The 21139-nt window shown below is 35.9% G+C and overlaps 1 protein-coding gene across 1 annotated transcript; it reads right to left on the bottom strand.

Moving 5' to 3' along the window:
* Positions 1 to 14149: 14149 nt before the first annotated feature.
* On the bottom strand, positions 14150 to 19901 carry LOC124172703. The gene is made up of 3 exons (XM_046552171.1): positions 19376 to 19901; positions 16299 to 16510; positions 14150 to 14378 (listed from the first exon to the last, which is right to left on the bottom strand). The coding sequence occupies exons 1-3, from the start codon at positions 19616 to 19618 to the stop codon at positions 14210 to 14212; spliced, it is 624 nt and encodes a 207-aa protein (XP_046408127.1). The 5' UTR covers positions 19619 to 19901; the 3' UTR covers positions 14150 to 14209.
* Between the last annotated feature and the right edge of the window lie 1238 nt (positions 19902 to 21139).

A 21139-nucleotide genomic window follows, 5' to 3' on the forward strand; every position in this document is an offset into this window, starting at 1 on the left:
GAAGAAATTATTTTTCGTTCACAAAATCTTATTTGCTTCAATTGACTGTTGCGCAATCTACGTGACTACAGATGAATTTGGAAGTATCGCGGTCCAATCCGTACGCTTCAATTTTTGTTGTTTAGTACTTTGAAAATTGCAAATTATTTATTTTTTCAAGCTTTAAAAATATCAGTTAATCCTTGCATGCGTCAATTTTATTTTCTACTTCACTATATGAACCCTAAAGGGATGGCGCATTCTTGAATATTATAGCTGAAATATACCCTTTCATTTTGTACAATCCATTTCTATTTCATCCTGAGAATATTTTTTTGCGCCTCCTAAAAGATATCCTGCCAGCCCCATTAGATGAAAATTAGTTTTTTCAAATGATTTTCGTTAATTTTTTTCCCTTGTCTCCGTTTTGCTTGTGTTTTCAAGAATGATAAAATTAATATTTTTAGATAACATGAATTTTAAGCAGGAACCTAATATTCAACAACTGCCTGGTGTAAGTTTTTTTTTCAATTTTGACATCGAATTCCGTTATTTATAGAACTTAATCATTCGAGTGAAATCCTTTTTTATTTCCAATCATATTCTTATTCTTTAGAATTTGTTTAATTTCAAGAATAATAACTTTTGCGCCGCCCAAGGTGACCTTCCTTTCTCATGGATGAGTACATAAGTTAATTTGTTTTATCAGCAGGGGGAGAAAGAGGCAGCTTGCAATTGCGGACATTGAAGACGCAGCTTTATGGACGAAATAAACGTGGAATGCCTCCACATTGACCGATTGAAGTGACTCAGGAACTCAGCAATTATGAAGAAGGAAACAAATTGTGTTGATCGAAAAGTGAAGAACTGAAGAGCCAAGAGATGAGGACACGATAGGAACATATGACCCATTTGAAGATTCAAGAGACGAAGAATGGCGATCCGAAGTCTGAAGATTTGGATTATATTTTGTTTCGTATTTTGTGTCTATTTCGATTGTACATGTGCCTTTTGTATTTTTTGATGAATTTGATTTCATTTGTGTTTTAATGAGTGAATGGGATTTAGTTTATGTGTGAGAATGAGATCGAGTGTGAATGTGAGAATGGTATTTACGGTATATGTATAGTTAGTGTGCGATAGAAGACGTGCTTTAGGGTGTATGAGTGTGTATTATTAATTGTGAATGACGGTTTTACTTTGTGTGAAGTGTATTAATTCGTGTGAATGCGGTATGCTATTTCGTGTGACTGAAGTATGTTTTATTTCGTGTGAATGAGGTACACTATTTCGTGTGAAATCGAGGTATGCTCTATTGTGTGAATGATGTATGCTCTTTCGTGTGACTGAGTATGTTATTTCGTGTGATTGTGGAATATTATATAATGTGCATTAGGTATGCTATTTCGTAAGAATGATGCATGTTAATTCGTGTAAATGAGGTATGTTTTTTTCGTGTGAATGAGCTATGTTTTTGGGTGTGAGTGAAGTATGTTTTTCGCGTGAATGTGGAATGTTATATGAATTGTATTAGGTATGCTATTTCGTGTGAATGAGCTATGTTTTTTGTGTGAATGAAGTATGTTTTTCGCGTGAATGTGGAATATTATATGATGTGTGTCACGTATACTATTTCGTGTGAATGATGTATCCTATTTCATGTGAGTGAGATATGTTTTTTCCGTGTGAATGACAGATCTTATTATGTGTGAATGAGGTATGTTTTTCGCGTGAATGTGGAATGTTATATGATGTGAATGGTGTATGCTATTTCGTGTGAATGAGGTATATTTTTTCGAATGAATATGGGTATATTATGTAGTCTGAATGAGGTATTTTATTCGTGTGAATGAGATTTTAATGGTAGTGCGATTTTAGTTCGTAACTTTACAGTGTGAGTGAGGTTGTGTCATAGAGTGTGAATGAGAGGGGATTGTTTATTATAATTAAGCGTTTATTATCGATATATTTGTGTGAATGATGGTATGATGTTTATTTTGCGAATGACCTTGTGTTACGTAATGTGTGAATGAAGGTTTAATATATTTGGTGTGAATGAAAGTGCCATTTAGTTTTCATTGGAGGAAGCCATTTTGTGTGATGGCTGAAGTAGTGCTTGTTTTTTTTTTTAATCGTAGTACTTGGGTAGCGTAGATAGTAGATGGTAGAGTAGAGTAGTGCATGTCCCCCTCAAATCCAACTGCGTCCTCAACGTGGAGAGGGGGTGTAACAGCGGACAGTCATGTTTCAACGAGGTTGCCATGGTGATTCAAAACAAACTTTGGAATTTCGCTCGGCAGTTTTTCCTACAAATTTTTCTTTCACAGAACACTGCCGAATATTTTGATTGCTTGCAAACTACATTGATGGTTTCATAATGTAAAACCGGTGAACCAGTAGTTTCTATACGCATGACTTTCCGCTGGCTAATGCAGTTGGTGACTTTTGTATTAGAGTGTGTACGCATTCATTTCTATTTTTCATAATTGCAAGTGGTTCAGTTTTTTTATTTCAATTAAATTTCTTTCCGTTAATAATTTCTTACTTCTCTTGTTAAATTAGCTCGTCACTTAACGTATCTCAAATTCAATGTCCAACCAATTTTTTTCTGTAAACCTTGAAAATTCCAATAAAATTGTATAATTTACTATAATTTTTCATTTTTGAGTGTTTCTTTACTTAATTAGCTTCGGCGAAAAATATTTAAAACTACCCATTTATGCTATGTAAATGTTACAGAAGCATTGCATGAATAATTACAAATTGTCTACTTCAAACTGATTATGCTCGAAGACAAAAACAAATGTACTTGGTATCTTTTAGTAGTCAGTGTTTTCCTTGTTTTTATCAATATAAGTCAATGATGCGCCAATATCTAATTTGAAAATTTGTATGTATGCATGTATAACAAAGGAGATAATAATTTAAAAAAATCCATTTTCTTAATCTGCTCGGAGGAAAAATTGTATTTTTTATTTTTATGTTAATGTTTAGGTCTTGCTATTTCCAATAAAATATATGTACATAAAGTATGCTTCTTTGTTCAACTTTCAAAATCTGGCTATTTTATTTGTTTGAGTGAGAAATAAGAATTCTGAAGTACATATTATATTTTATAATTAACAGAAACATTTTTTCATTGTTTAATTTGTAGACATTGTAAATTTCATTGTATTTTACTTTTTCTATCGAATAATTTTTTTTTACCTTTCCCTTCGAAATAAATTTTAAAAGCTCGTATTTCTATTTTGCACATTATATCCTCAACCAATGTAGATTTTTCTTAAGGGTTCGCTATGAATGTAAATAATTTAGTGTGAATGTGAATGTATGAAAGTTTTGGAACATGACATTGTATTTGTTAGTACGAAATAGAGCAATAAATTTATGGTGATGATAGTGTTGCTATGTATGAATTAGAACATATGGCTAATTGTGAATGACTGCATTTAAATGATAGGCATGATATTTTATATTTTAGTGTATGTAATTTACGGCGATGTGTTCTATTAATTAGTGTGAATGTGATAAAATTAAGTGTGAATGAGTATATGTAGATTAGTGAGATCAGAGTATATATATTTTCAGTGTGAATGCGAGCACGAAAGTTAGTACGATGAAACTGTTTTCATTATGAATTATAGTGTATATTAAGGTGTGAATGCAATTTGGAAGATGATATTTTATATTTATTGGTTTGAATGAGTGTACTTGATTTAGTGTGACGTGAACAAGTTGTGTAGTGTGATTGAGGGTATGTGGTATTTAAGTGACGGGACTCATTTTTTTGTGTCTGAGAGAATTATATACTTAATTATATAAAGACTGAATGGAAGTATTCAATTTAGTGTCATGAGTGCTTTTTAGTACGAACGAAACGCCATAATTAAGTGTGAATGAGTTTGCATAAGATAGTGACTGTTTTTGTGTGAATTATGGCATGTGTAATTTAGTGTTAACGAGGGAGTTGTCTTGCTATCAACAAGTGTAATCACTATGGTCTGGAGTACACATTAATTAATGGACAGAATTATGGAGGTAAGCGAAAAAAACTAAGGTTATTACTCACAATCTTGGAAATCTTCCTGTGATGCCGATGATCTGAGATCAGTCTACCATCATAAAAGTTGCAAAACATTTGACATGATTTATGGTTTATTTTACCTGACCCAGCTAAGGCCACAATCCGAACCCCTCTCACCCTGCTGCACGGATATTTTACAGAGTATTAGTCACTTGAATCAGTTATTAGCACTCATCAGCTTCAGTATTTAGAAAGCAGTTTCCAATTTCAGTTCACTGTGTAAATGTCATAGTCGAGGCATGAGGACGGCCAATTGAATTACTCAATCCTCCGTCCAGCATTAGGGTAGTTTCCTTCATCAAAGAAAACGAAATAAAGGCATTGATTATTGATTGCGATTCCTTTAGTGTATTCCCACCATTAGTGTATTCATAATATACAAATTATTTCGTTTTAGAAATACCGGTTTAGACGAATGGCAATGGTAAATTTTAACCTCATTTGAAAAAGGCCAGATTGGCGCTAATGCGATGCCACTCCGCGTGACGTCACAGGGACCTAGTTTTTATACAAGTAGGTAGGAGTACATTACATCGTCTGAGATTTCCAATGCATGCAGGAGGCACAGAGCTCAGGGAAACGTCTCTTAATAATCACCTATTAAAATTGCCCATGGTCGGAAAATTTCCTTCGTCTGATAAGGTATTAATAATCCTTATTTAAGCCAAGCGCTAAATGGTAGCTGGGTACTTTGCTACTCTGGGTACTAGCATCCTGCGTCGTATCAGTGCTCAAAGCCTCGCCCCAAGGTCACCTCAATTGCGACAGCAGGAACCAGAATGACGTCTCACGGGCTTTTCCCAGCATTTATACTTTGCCGTCGTGTTTTCGCGCGCTAGAAATTTTTCCCTTTTCATTTAATCGCAAAAAATAGATATCGTCGTTTAAAAATCTAAAAGCGTAAAATGCGTGCTCCAGAAATAATAGTCTTTCGATTTGGGCAATAAAAAATGCAACGGGAAACCACCCTATTGCATCAGTATCATTAGGCACCACGATTGTTGTATATGTAATAGATTTTTGTATATTCAAAATATTATTATTAATGGAGTGAATAAATATATACACGTAAAATATGGCTCTGGTTAAAAATGGTTAATAGAAGCCGTATACAATGGCATTTAAACAATTGGGTAGTAAAAAAAATGCTGGGGATATGAACATTTGCTCAGCGATTTTAGTGCAGTTTTTGAGGGGAAAAAACTCGGATCACAGAATTTTTAAGTTTAATCAACTTCACTTAAATTCTTAAATATTATTTATTCAACTTTTAATTAAAGTCACAAAGACGAATAATTATTAACCGAATTAAAAAAACGATATAATTTGTAAATATAACCGCATTCTTCTCGACTATAAGGCTTCCGCGGCTCATGGGTGATTATAGAAAGACACACGCCGCCGGTGAATGCCGCGTTATGTAACGGAAATAGGGTGCTTTCCTATTATATTTTTATTGTCCAAATCGAAAGATTATTACTCCTGGAGTACGCATTTCACGCTCTTAGATTTTTAAATGACTATATCTATTTTTCGCGATCAAATGAAAAGTAAAAATTAGCAGGCGCACGAAAACGCGATGGCTAAGTAGGAATGATGGATAAATTCCGTGTGACGTCATTCTGGTTCCAGCTCTCGCAGTGCGAGGTGACCTTGGGGCGAGGCTATGATCGCCGCTACGATATACCCTGCTAGCAGGTAGCATAGTACCCTGATAGCAGGTAGCGCTTGGCTTAAATAAGGATTATTATTCTCCTATCTAACGAGGGAAACTTTCCGACCATACAGGCAGTTTTAAGAGTTGATTACTATAGAGATTCTTCCCAGCAATACCCAGTTCATACAACTTTCTTTTTACGCCGGTAAGCCCTGACCATGGTTGCAAAACGAGGTGTGAACGCAAGTTACCGTTAACCGTGGTTGGGATTCTGACCACCGTTTTCCGACCATGGTTGGCGGTAGTTCATGCGAGTGTGAACACAAGTTGGTTAAAAGCTGGTTAGAAAAAGAAGAAGGCGAAGCAGCAACGATGTGGGATATGAGGAAAGAAAACAGAAAAAAAGCATTCGAAGAGGAGACGGCCGTTATTGTTGAATTATATTCGTCAGAATTAATTCTAAGGAAAGTGCTATTGATTCATTCCGTAATTTGTTATATATTATGAGATTTTAAACCTGACTTGAGTTATGCGATATACTTTATAGTTCGTAGTGAATTAGCTAGTAGCTCGTATAGTATTGTTACGGACAGATTAAATAATCTATATGAATATTTTGCTAGAATTAAGTAAAATGTGCGAAACTACCATAATAAAAATCCGAAGGTCACAATGATTTTAATGTTTTGGTAAGAGTTCTTTGTCCCAGTTTGAAAAATATCACTTATGTTCATCCTTGAACAAAAGTTCTTCCCATATCAATATAAAATATCAGGCTAACGGCTCGTCAGATATAACCATAGAAAACAAATTTAGAAACGTCGGGTGATACTACATATCGCAAAAAATACCACGTTATCTCTCTTATACATTCAGGAATTTAGATATTCATCAACAGAATAGAAAATATTACCTTAAAGGTACTGCTTCAATTTGGCTCTAAACTTGCTTGGTACTTTCTCATCTTTCAGAGCAGTTGGTAGAGTATTGTAAATCCTGCAACTCATCGTGACAGGGCCAGTATTAAATATTGATAGATTGCGATGCATCACCGTATCAAATCATCTTGGCTTCTCGTACCGTAATCATGAATGTCGAGATTTTTAATTAGTGTCAGCTTAGATTTGTTATCCCTTATTAACATAACGGCACAAAAGATATATACCAAAGGAAGAGGAAGAATTTGAAGTTTTTTAAATTAATTACGACAGCTATCTTTTTTCCTTGGAAATGCCTGGGAAAAGGTGTTCTGTGGCTGTGTGTACAAACAACTTTTATAAATCTTGTGACCAGGGGCCTAAGTCTGTAACTTCGTTTTCTCCCGAGTTGGGAGAAAATAGACCCGTGAAGCACCCGTTTCATCCAACCGAAATCTGTAACTCGTATCTCCCGGTGACGGAGTTTCTCCTGGAGAAAATCTTTCTCCCGACTGGAGTCTGTAACGCAATTTGGAGAAACTGACGCACCCTGGACGGGTGCTTCCGAGTCACCCGCCCCGGACCCGGCGTCTCATTTTCTCTCTGGGGGAAAACAAGAAAAATAACAATGGCGGACCGTTGTGGATGATCGAACTGCGTTTCTAATTGCACACTCCTACATATTTTTTACGTACTTGTGCCAAAATAGGACACGAAAATCCATTCTTCAAGTTAGGCAGGCAACGTATGTAGAGTAATTGTTGACAGGAATTGAAAGTTTTGTATAGCTGCATTTGCTAGGAAACTACGTGCAGTAAACTCTCATCGTGCCTCTAGCGTAAGTGAACACAATTTGTGCCCTTAGTGTACCCCTAAGTGAATTGATTGCATATAGACGATGAAGTAAAGAGTGAAGCGATATGTGAAGTGAGTTGTGAATGTAACATCTTCGACGAAATTATTTATTTCAATCAACCGTATGCTTTTCGATCAAAGGTATCTAACTATTGCGTAGGGGACATGATTAATATTTGAACTAGTTGTACTTTAGGGTTACATCGAACGCATATTAATTTTCATTCGTTTGTTCGCTTCTAAGTTCTGTTTGATTTTATTACGTATTGCACCTATTGCCAATTCATTGTGAGCTTCCGCCAGTGCGCCAGTGTTTACATTTCACGCATTTCGTTGCGCTGTTGTTTGTCTTTGTTTTGGTCATATTTTTGCTACGGTGAGAGTGATAGTGAAATTCGAAGTTTTTTGATGTTACAATAACTGGTGTAGCAATCTGTTTCAGTACATTCATTTCATTGTTTTCGCAATGTTAATGTGAAATAACGTAAAGTGATTCTAAGTCGTTAGTGATGAGTGCGAAGTGAGTTTTGAAGAATCCTTATTCGAACTTCAAGGAGTGCAAATTCTTTAAGTGTCAGCAGAGTGATTGGAAAACCGATTATCATGGTTTATGAGTGGAAACCTCCTTTCCGAGTAGTGCTTACAAATATACATTCAAATCATGGCAATGCATGTTATCTGTTATCATAATTAGGTTTTCAGGAAAAACCAATATTAAAGGTATATATATATATATATATTGTATATGTATGTAGTCGTATGATATACATACAATCATATGTTTTTTAAACTTAACCTGGATCCGCCCAATGTGACAAAAATGTAACATCCTGTATAACTCCACTGTAATGGCTCTGAATGACACTGATTGACACCGTAATGAATCGCAATCAATGCCTTTCGTTTTCTATGATGAAGGAAACTACCCTATCATGCCTGCCGTTGGAGTTGAAGCATGGACTACTCCCGTTCAGAATACCGCATTGCAACATGGTTGGAATACATGATAATATTACGCCTTCTCCCGTTATAGATGCGAATGGCACGGTGTACTTCCATGCAGATTAGCGGCCGTAGAGTTGATCGAGGGGAAAAGAGCGAGTTATGAGGAAAGAGGAAGTTCAAATCTTATCACATTGAAGAGAGGAAGATGATGGTGGGCAGTATGCGATTTCAAACGACTTGAAAATTGCGAAAACAAGAGATTGCAATTATACTTTAAGGTTGCAATCCCCCTCTCATCAAAATGGCAGATGTGAAATACAGTAGATTCCGTTTAATGGGCCCACCGGTTACTTTGGGCAGCAGCTTAATTGGGACAGATCTTGAACAACAGAACCCAATTGAGGAATATCCCAAAGTCTTCTCCGCTTAACTCGGACAGCATTCCGCTTTATTGGGCCATGATTTGGCGACATAGACTCTATACTCGCGTCTAAATTAAAATTTTGAGTTTTCAGAATACTATTTTTTATATTTTCCTCTTTTGATTTATTCTTTATTTTTCACAAATGTTCCTATTCTTGCCCTATTTTGAAATCTCTTGTTGTTACATTGTCCGCAAGAGGATAGGACTTTTCTTTAATAGGACTTAGTAAAAGACATTCATTCAGCGTCGCCCGGGGCTGTGAAAAATATTTTTAACTTTATTGTTATAATCTTAAAAATGATAATAAATTACCTAAACTCGCTGATTTATTAATCAAATTAATTGTTTAATAAGGTTATGTTGCATTATAAACATTCTTTAGTCTTCTTTCTATCATTTCAACGTCTGTTTATGCCTATCTACAGGATAGTTCGCCTAATTGGGGCAGCGACTTAATCGGGGCATATTGCACAAGTCCCGATATGCCCCTATTAACCGGAATCTTCTGCATCTGGTAGTAACATATTAGTGTACCGCCTGCAATGGGACAGACACTTTGCAAATGTGAGTGCTCTCTGGAAAACTATAGACACTCTAATTGTACGGGAGGTCCCATTTTTAGTTCCCACCCCGAATATCTCGAAATCTGAGTAAAATGAGAAAAAATGCTTCGGACAAAAGTTTTAGAGTTTTTAAGGGGACAGCCACGATGGTGACCTTAAACTCGATTTTTAATGTCAAAGGAGGGGTACCTTGAATTTATTAATTTGCCTTTCCTTGGTTTGACTTTTCGATATCGATTGTTTCATTTAACCCTTAGGTGCACGCTAAGCGAGGATTTTGCCGCATTTTTCAAAAATTCGAAATAGCGCGTTTACTGTGAATGACACTTGTGGCATACTTTGTTATTCTATCTCTGTACTTTTCCCTCCACGAAGAACATATGTTTACGTCAATGTGACGACCAACTATTGCGTTAGAATCGTACAAATTGAGAACGACGTAACTTTGGGCGATTTGCCGCTAGATGACGTTCACACGATACTAAGGAACTACTGATAATCTGTCGTTACCATGGAAACTTGGATAATCCTTTTTGCAATACTATGCTAATATGTTGTCTCGTATTTATTATATTTTTGTAAGCATTTGCGTTATCATTTCATTACTATTTTTATTTGTATAATTTATGTCAACCTCAAACCACATGTCGTAATTTAAAAATTTCGTCTTCATTCTCAAATATGCACTACATTTATGTAAAAATGCAACCAGTGTGACTTAGGCCGTTTTACTTACTTCGATCAAATCAGTGAATTGTTACAACGCACGAGAGAATTCACTGCTGCTAGAGAGGAAAATAGGCCCTCCTCTAATTGCTGGCACGGATTCTCGCAATTTCAACAATTGTTTTCAATGCCAACCTGCGCAATGACTTTCCCTTGGTTAAACGGGCTTTATATATATATACGAGTCGATAGTCGCTTGAATTCATCAAGCGGGTTCGAGAGGGGGGTGGGAACATGCTTGTGTCACGCGTGTTCGAGTATTGGGTCCATAAGTTGCTTAAAAAGGGAAAGAAAACACTTACAATATCGTTTTAATAGATGATGTAGACGGAGGATACGCTCTTTCGTTCTCAACTATACTTAACGTCATCTTAGTAACCACGATTATATAAGCGTTAGGACCGTTTTGAATAGAATATTTACGTAATGGAGAGAAATATATAATTAACGACGGATGCACTTGTGAAATTTCGCCGATTTTTCGTATTTTGACCTTTATCCTAGAATTGTAGCTTTTCTCTTTCTGATTATGAAGATTTGAACCCAACATACTTAAAAAAATATAACAGCTTTTTTTTTTACTATCGGACTGAGACCAATTCAATGCACCAACACCCAGCCGATCAAGTTAATTTCGAAGACAAAAATCCAAAAGGCGCGGATCTATTAAATGTTACCACTTTTCAACCGAGAAAAGCTCAAACGCTCTGTCCTCCAAATCCAGCATTTGCATATTCCTTGAGGTTTATTTATAAAAATTCGACAATTCATACACATCATAACTGTTCATCTATTCTTAAATATATGAGTGCGGAATAATCTGAAAGATAGCTATCGCCTGGCCTGTAAATTATTTTCACACACAGCCATAAAATTAGCTATTCTAAAACCTGCTCTTATTTGTGAGGTGGGAGATGGCAATATGAACGCGAAATATCGGCACTCAAAAGTATCACCATGCACGAAAGTTTTTTTTTATTAACAATACACATGAAAATAGATATTCTAAAATATATTTTTATTATCACTGAATAGATGGCGCCACCAACGCAAATCAGCGTAACACGGCTTTCATAACCGGTCGCGCAAGATTTTTTCATAATCATTACACATTCACAGCAAATTGTCTTCGCCGAATTAACTCAATTTTTGGTTATGGCATTCATTTGTCGTCACGCCTTACGCGAACTTTATTAGATATCGATTCCCGACTACTTGAATCCCATATAACGTAAAACATTCTTAAACGATGAATTACGTGAGGGTGTAGTCTCCGTAACCCCAAATTTCAGCGTTGGTAAAGAAGTATGCAACAGGCATAACATATAGGCCCTACGCATGCTAGAAAATGTAATTACAAATTTTAATAGCAAACTATCCGTAATTTCGTGTAGTTAAATAACCACGGGAAAAAGCAACCCCGGTATATAATGGTTAGTATTACCGGTTACTATGATTGAAATTATTCCGCACATTAGGCAATCAATAATGCGGCTGAAATGATTTGATGAAAGAATGGGTAAGGATGCGCCTTGAATATTGAATTTTTCGTATTTCAATGATGCATAATGTAGTATGTAATTTTGGAAAGGAGATATATTATCAAAGGGAAATTAAAACTGTTAAAACCAATCAAATATAAAAAATACATAAATACCGTTAAGCATTTTGAAATGGTGTAAAATATGCAAACGTCATTGAAAGTAAAAAATAAGTCAATGTTTAAACCTAAATAATGAATTGGTTACGTTTACGTGTAGTAGAGTTGGTTTACCAGACATCAACAATTACTTGCAGCCTTAGCAACCACTTCGAAATCCTGAATGAAATCGTACGTAAAAACGATATGAGTGTATCGCCATTTACTTTACATTGAAATTAAATGCCGATATAAAATGAAAAATATGGTTGTCATGGAGCCCTTATTATAACGAAACATCTATATTACCGATCAGGTACTACCCTGAATATATCAGAGAGGTACGGTCAATAGCAAAGGAGAAAATGAGTCCTATCGATATAATTTCATATCGATATATTTTCATTAGGAATCGTTATTCATCAAAATTATTTGCATGTGTGCATAGAACTTTTCTATCTTACCAATATATTAAAATTTATATGCCCGTAACTATGTAAATAAGTCTAAAAAAGGGATCTATCGAATGCACACTTTGATCGATAATTACTTCGGCTCTAATCATTCGATCCGCTTGATTTAACATTTGTCTGATAAAACACATTATTAGAGTTTATATATCTGACTTTCATATTCAAAACTTGATTAACAAAAAAGTTATTAGCGATTAAAGCGTAACTAAGGAGATTAATGTCGATATAACTCGCACATGAATCGATCGAGCGAAATGGTCATCATTGCAAAAGTTGACTTTTTTGATAATAGTAATACCCTGAAAATTTCATTCATCTAGCTTGTATGGTTGCTAAGATATTCAAGATTGAATGCTCCACAAAAAAATGGCGACAATGATTTTTCGCGTGCAGGATATTTTTCGGAATTTTATTATGAATTAACCAAGAGGGTTATGGGGAAAGCAGTTAAAACGTGAGGGTACGAAGTGCCCTCTACGGTCTTTCCAGAAGATTCCAAATTTTCATATGGCACATGTATCAAGGCCGAAATCCGAGTTTGAAAATTCGCCCATCACGACAATGTAAAATCGAAATCGTTTATTCCTCGGAATTGTTTCGACGTACGAAAATTCCAAGATAGCCAAAAAATCAACCAAAAAATCTTCCACCTTATATTTCAAGGAATTTGTCCTATGATTATTAAAAGTTGGTCAAAAAAATTCCTAAAGTTTTCCCATAAGAAAAGCATTGAAAGCGTTCAAACAATAATAAAAAATACTAAATATCAATTCGTCGCTATGGCAACCACATCAAAAAATCGACCAAAAAATCTAGTCTATGTCCATTGAATATCATGTTCCTCAAACGTTTTAAAGTACAAAATAAAAGCGAAAAAGTTTTAGTCCCATAAGGCTCCCATGTTAATTCAAGTCGATATATCTCGAAAACTAATCGGCTTTTTCAAGTTTTCAGATTTTTTCTCCCGATGAATTTTTTTTTACTTTTACGTCCAATAAGCCAAACACTCCCACCTATCACAGTTTGGGCTGCGAATTGTGATGAATCAGTCAGTCAGTGAGTGAAATTGCAGCCTTATATATGCGTTAAATATATTCGAAAAGACGATATACCAATTATCACGACTTTTGTCATATTTACCCAAAAATTAGGATATTAACGCTTAACAGCATGTTTATAAACAATAATTACGACTAATCTAAGTGTGATAGGAATTGTTTATGTTAATGGTTATACTTAATCAATAATATTAGAAACTGATCAACAATCGTTGCTCTCAACAATCAAATCAAATATCCTTCTGGAATACAAAGATGCAACGGGTGCAGAGCAGTTATTCGCATTTTTGACCGTTTCACGTATTTTATAAATCTGAAAAAAATTATACGTTAACACAGGGGTAACAACACATATATTTTTTCGGCGTGTCTATTGTTTGCTAAAATTTTTAATTTAATTTTGAAATTTCAAACTTATTTTAAAGTTTCGTTTTTGGTTAAAAATTTTTGGAAAAAATCAGGATGGTAGACCATAAAAGTTTACACAATTTAAAATAACAAAAAATGATTTTACAAAAATAAAAACTTGAGATATGGTTAAAAAACTAAAAATTGTGTTTCAATATTTTTCCGGGTAATTTTCCATGTTTGCGGCCTTAAACTTTGGGTAAACACTTAATTTTGGATGTACTTTAAGTGTATATTTTTTATTTCCGAAAATATCGGGGGGGCACTTTTCACCATCTTAACCTGCTAGACCCTTTTAGGGCTTTACCATTTTTGCGCCGAATAAACGTAGACATTAAAAAAATAAAAAATGTAATTCCCGGTCGAGCAAAAAGTTTGGAAATTCATCAAGAAATTCTGCAAAAATATAGTCAAAAATTTATTCATCAAAAATGTTCAGCAAATTACACAAGTTATCGCAGTAAAACCACCGGTGGTTCAACTATGGCGGTGGTTCAACTATTCCTTCTGCTTCAGTGGATCTTGTGGCCTTGTGTCCGGACGCTGAATTAACTCCAGTGTCATTCCAACAAAATCCAATCATGGGCAGCCAATGGTAAGCCCATGACTCCACATCCGCGACCGCTTTCCCCTTGACCGAGTCTGGCTTCCTGTAAACACGAAAAAATTCACTAGAAATTCATTTGCAAAATTAAAAAAATTCACTACCGCTCAAAACTTTTCCATCACCCTCGCACGAAACTTGATCTTTATGTCAATGTGAAAACACACTGTAAAAACTAAATGGACCAACAGAATAAGTATATTTCCTCTCTTAATCATTAATCAACATAGAATATGATTTGTGTTTGAGCTTGTTTTTTTGGTATTGGTATATTTAATATTTCTTAGCGTGATTTTAATCATATTTTATATTATAGCTTTTTATATTGATAATATGTTATCTTTTGCCACATTGTACTTGTTTTTAACGAGTGAAATAATGCTTTTAATGTTACTACCCTTTACTTTTTATATTATCAAATGTTATCTTTCGCAACGCTAAGTTTTTAACGTGCTCATATAATTCTTATTAATTTTTGTATGCTCCTTATATGTTTGTTATTTTATGACTTATTATATTCATTTCATGCTATCTTTCGCTACCCTTTACTTTATAAATGTGTTAAATGATGCTTATTAATGTTTTTTATGCTTTTTATATGTGTTTAATTATGTAATGCATAAATGTATGTCTACATGTAACACTTTTACTGTACATTGGGTTAACACCTGTATGAATAAACAATTATTATCATTATAATTATTATTGTAGAAGGTATACACGCTTTGCTCTCAGAACAGATGCAGAAACTTTTGGCTATCCGGAAATAAATTTTTATTGTGCTTGTGCCATTATTACCAGTTCAACGTAAAGTCCATCTACGACAGCATCATTGTCCTCGTTGTTTATCTAGTATAAGTTCCTATCTCTCTCTTTCCTTCCCTCTGACTTCATTTTAATGTTTATGCTTAAGCCGTCGTGTGAATGAATGAAGTGGTGTATCGGCCATATTGGCTTATCTCACTTGGACTCTGCATGCCCCGAAACCCTTGTTACTGTCTATTTTCTGTTATCGTGTGTTTGTTTATATTTCCTTCTTTTAGCATAGAGAGCATAGAGAGTTTTCATTGTATAAATCCCCGCCGAAAACATTTCATAACCGAGTGCTTCCTGGTAGCGCAACTGGTTAGAGCACCGTGCCGGCGAGTGGCAGGTTCTTAATTCGATTCCCAATCAGGCCGCATTTATTTCTGGCTTTTTCCGTCTACCACAGCATCGTTGTCCTCGTCCTTTTTCTATTACAAGTTCCTATCCCTTTATTTCCTTGCCTGTGAATTTATTTGTATGTTTGCGCCGTGTGAATGAATGAAGTAGTATATTAGAAAATTAATACGCCAACTATCGGCCCAATTGGGAAGTAAAGACCCGAGGATACCAAGCATTTCCTATGGGAACCACGTTAACAAAGCATTGGTAACTCTGGGAATTTATTGATTTTTCTAATTATAGTTTTCGTATTATGCAATCATAACTTCGTAAGTAATATATTTAATTCATTCCGATTGATTCAAGTGCCTTTTAGTGGCCATTCATTGCTACAATTCACCGTTTCCTGGGACGGTGGTTTTTTTGTTCAATGCACTTGCGGTAATCTACGCATTGCACTTTTTCTTTGCTAGCCTACTAAGAATGATGTTTTATATCTAAATCACTCATTTATTGTGATAAAGAACCATTTGGTTTATCGCCGTGCATTAGTAGAGGATATTTCAGCTTTAATGTATGAATTCAGAAATATTAACTGCTATTTTATGTCGCAGTCCCTAGGAATCGAAGTACCACATCAAAGGCAATAGAAATCTTCTTTGATATTTTATACATTAATTTTTGCAGTGGCTCAACCATTCATCCTGTTACACCTATGTAATCAACACAACAATATCCTCGATGCGTCGGCCATGTTGGCAAATTACGTCACTGCCTTCAGCGCCGCCATCGGTGATTTGAGTCTCGAATAGATGCTTACGAGCAGTGGAGGTCCTGTATATCAATAACCGCTGGCACTACAAGCTTGTGTCCATTGACCCTCTCCAACGCAGACGTTGGCCTCATTTCCTTGGAGGCGTACCGCAGGAGCTTGAAGACCTCGCAGTCGCAAACGAAAGGGTTGTGTCCCAGGAGTAATTTGACACGGGAAAACTTGCTGTCTATGTCGCAGCCGGGGATCACAACTTCAGTCTGAGAGGGAGAAAAGAACACAGATGAGAACATAACCTCTTCAGACCTGAAAGATTATTTTATGCATAAAAAAGTGCGTAAGCATCATTTTACTAAGGAAATGGAACTGAAATGAATTAACCTGCTTATAATATTGATTTCGTAGTGATGGTAACTCCTTGCATCATATGCGATTCGATAAAATAAGGCAGCAATAACTAGAGAAAGGTAAGTTTCTATATAAAAAATTTCCGTTGCATCATTTTTCTAAGGACATGGAACTGAAATGAATTAACCTGCTTATAAACATGTAACCCAGACGGCACAGAATAATCCGTATCTAATTCGTATGCAGATAGTATTCATTGACAAAAAGCGACGGAGTGGTAGTCAATGGATACTATTTGTATACAAATTAGATACGGAGGATTCTGTGCCGTCTGGGAATATTACTGATTACTTGCATCAACCGTGATGCGGATAAAATAAGGCATCAATGACAAGAGAAAGATTTTATGAAAAAAAAATCAAATATGCAGAGTGTTGACGTTATATCAGGACATGTTATCGAAATAATATCAATAAATAATAAGCTCTTGTCAATAAATGGTAATCTCCTTCCTCAATTATACTCATTGTGTATTAAAATAAATAAAAGATCGCAGCACTTTTCCACGTGAATTTTTAATGCGTGCAACGCGCTTCGGCTCACTAAGCCATTATCTGGTACAAGGCCTTGTATCAGATGAGGGCTCAGTGATCCTAAACGCGTTGTACGCATTAAAAATTCATGTGAAAGTGTCCTACGTTCTTTTATTTATTTAAATATGTCTAACTTCCACCAATTGAGACCTGAATCCGTTGAGCTTATTGTATATTAACCCCGAAATTGTAATATTTCGTCATCAACTGCGCGCGAGATTCAGGAGAGAGACCAAAAACAGGTGAGTGTGCTCAAGGGGAGTGTGTAGTAAATGTGAATTACATTAATATTGGAGTCGCCACCAGGGTGCAGTTGCCACGTCACTGTGAAACCGGTCTTTACGCATTCATTCGCACCTCAATTTTAGCCACTGGTGACGCAACGATCGGAAACTGTCAATGTGACTGGCTTTGCATTCCGTTCATAACTTCTTTGAATCAAACAAATACTTTTCTATTATAATAGCCGGCTTTACACCATTATTTTCATGATTTTCACCTTTTCTGCTCATGCGGCATGTGATATTATCCCAATTTTCTCTTTTAATTAAATGATTTCCTGGTCGCAAAAAGACGAATTTTTAAGATACAAATGTACTTGCATTCTTTTGATATTGCTAAACGATATGTTGGGCTCTGTCAATTTAAGCCAAGGTTCCAATTTGTTTGAAAAGAACCGTTTGAAATCCAGATAGATCGAGCCAGGGATAAAATGTGTTCTTCCTCTGGAGTTGGGGACGTTTTATCGTCTCTTCACTGAGTGGTGACTCATGCAGGAAGAGGCTTCAGAAAAAACGTCCTGTTGGTAAAATTTGCTATTTCCATGAAGATAGTAGGCAATTATAATTTTTGAAGGACATAGCTTTTTCCGGTTATGCTTTTTCCTACTGTTCAAATTGTTAAAACTTCTACCAGTGACGAAATGCACTTCAAAATCTAGGCATCAATGATAAGAAAGAGTACACAATTGCTCAATGTAAAATGAAAGATAACATAAGTATTTAAAAAATGCGTCCAGTTGCAACTTCAAAATGAAATATTTCAAAAGGAAGCCCACGTGTGAAAAAACGGGAAAACATCAGGCGTCGCAAATGTGCAAAACCATTTCCTCGCACACAATTACAATTTTCAATCAAAATAAAAAATATGATTTTGAATAGCAAGTTCCTGAAAATGGAAAAAGTACAATGAAATTATGAAAAATAAATTTACTGCAGACTAGTATCGAACATGAAACTTCAGAATGGTATTCCAGCAAATTAGCCTCCTGTGCACACATATATAAATAGCTGAATATCGATTTTGAAGGGAGTTCATTTCACTGATAAGTGTTGATATTGTTAATTTCACTGGTAAAGTGACATCGTACTTGACTATTATATGTGAAGTAATATTGATAAATAGATCCTGAGATTTAGCAATCAACGATGACATTCAACGTGTCACATATTTCTCGCGGGTTGTGTTGCAGTGCTCAAAGGAAGGGGCGGCTCTTAGAATGATTTTCAGGTACTCCATGGAAAGCTACCTTAAATGGCCGAACAAAATTAAACAGTGTGTCCCAAAAAGAAAGATCCGTTTTGAACTTGTAATAATATTGAAACAAATGTCACTAGACAAGCGAAACAACGCCAGATGTGATCGGCATTTTATAGAGTTTTAGAAAAATTCGCTGAATTTCACCATAAGCGCTGATGTTTTGCGTACAACCCTTAGACCATCGGTCTAGCAATTTGGTGTAACAATAAGGTGCAGCCAGTCTCGCTAAAGATGACGTACAGCATCGCGAGACCAGGCTTTACACTCTTGGCCTCCTAGGTCCCCCGACATAACATCATGCGATTTTTTTCCTTTTGGGAAATATTAAACAGCGTGTTTACGTTTCTCCCTTTCTTCGTGACATTGATGAACTAAATACAACAATATCAACTGCTGTAGCTTCGGTGATAGAAGACACCCCATGCTCAGTTTGGGGTGAATTCAGCTATCGGCTAGATGTCGTCCGCCCAGCCAATGGAGGACGTATTGAGCATTTATGATGTGTTTACATAAAGTTTTGTCTCTCATGAGCAATTTAGTATGCAATATGTTGATATTAAGCCCATCTTCCTTATCAATAATCTTATTAAAAATTAGGTCATTTTTAGGGACACACAGTAATAGAAATATAACATGTTACGTTACCTTATTGTCTTGGAGTTGCAGAGAGGAGATGGAGTTGTGTCTGAGGTCGATAGTCAGATTTTTTGAACCTGGAAAGTGATTGAAGGGCAAACGATTATTTTGAATGAATTTTAACGTGAACGATTCAAGGTCCATGGTGTCCCGTGCCCTGGTGTAAAGAAGATCTCCGTGCCACAGTCGTTTGATTTTGTTGTGGCTCAGATCGACGAAAGTCAGGTTTGGCAGAAAGTGCTGGAACTCCATGGGTATGAAGGCAATTTCATTGTGGGATAGTATGATGACCTGCAATTAAATAATACAGATATTATCATTAATATTACAAATATGGTTGCTAAAGTCGGCCTCTAAATGTGCTGTCACCCACTTCCCATTAAATCGTGTTTACAGAAGTCGCCACTCGCGTCACTGACGTACAGTTTTATATGAGTTTAAGGGGAAATAAGGTGTGATTAGGGGTACCAACACTTGATAACCCAATGCTTCTTCCAAGCAACATCAAAAATGTTTAAACTCTCACATCTATTTAGGAGATATCTAAACTACCCATTATTTTGCAGTATAAATTTTAATGACGAAATATATAGCTGCTAGGTAATTAAAATTTTGTGTAAAATTTCAAGTTTTCCAAGTAAAAAATCTTGTAATTTAGTTTATCCCAGATACAGCTCATATTTAAAAAGAGTTTAACGTATTTTATTAGCATGATAATGTGATCTATAAATAATATTAAGTTAAACAATTGGTGGATGCAGTCGTAGAGTGGCTAATGAATAGTTGAATTTGGGTAGCAGGATCACTAGCGACTGGATAAGTAGGAAAGAAATTATCAGCAGGAAAGCCAAAGCGAAGATAACGGGACACCAAAATAGAGACCTGCTAACATTGGAAAACTTAAATCTGCAAGTAAAAAAACAATTTACAAGACACTACATATGGGGTACGCTCCTGCACGAAAGTGAAGCTTGGACAATGACAGCAGTGGAGAAAGCAAGAATAGAGGTCTTGAAAATGTGGTGATGAAGAGGAATGATGAGTCTCAAATGGATCGACCGAGTTGGAGATGTGGAAGTCCTAAGAAGAGATGGAGAGAATAGTAGCCTCACGAGAACCTTAAAAAGAAGACAGAAAACCTTATTGGCCACATCTTGAGTTATGATAGTCTGATGAAGACAGTTGGAAAAGTGGACGGCAAGAATGGAAAAGGAAGACTTGAAGAAGTGAAAAAGGATTTGAAAGGGAAGAAATGCGTTGGTAGAGATATTTTTGCTGATGTTACAATTAGGTGGAAAGTTGCGTTGAACCAATCTTGGAATTGCTAACCAGTGATGATGATGATGACCGGATGGTGATGACGGAAGTACACGCAACGGCTAAGTATGAACGCTGCGAGAAGCCCTTGTGACGCCTGACAGCGACTGTGTGAGGCCACCTGGGTGCGAGGCTATGAACGCCGCTACGATGCAGGCTGCTTGCTGCCGAGCATGACGGTACCGTAGAGTATCCTGCTAGCAGGTAGCAATTGGCATAAATAAGGATTATTTATACTTTATCAATGGAAGGAAATTTTGCGACTATAGGCAATTTAATAGGTGATTATTGAGAAATGTTTCCCTGAGCTCTCTGCCTCATGCATGCATTGCTAATCTCAGACGATGTAAAACTCCTTTCTACTCGTACAGAAACTAGGTCCCCGTGACGTCACGTAGAGTGGAATCGCATGGGTGCCAATCTGGCCACTTTTAAATGAGGTTAAAATTGACCTTA

Source organism: Ischnura elegans (genome assembly GCF_921293095.1).
Source record: "Ischnura elegans chromosome 13 unlocalized genomic scaffold, ioIscEleg1.1 SUPER_13_unloc_2, whole genome shotgun sequence".
Lineage (NCBI taxonomy): Eukaryota > Metazoa > Arthropoda > Insecta > Odonata > Coenagrionidae > Ischnura > Ischnura elegans.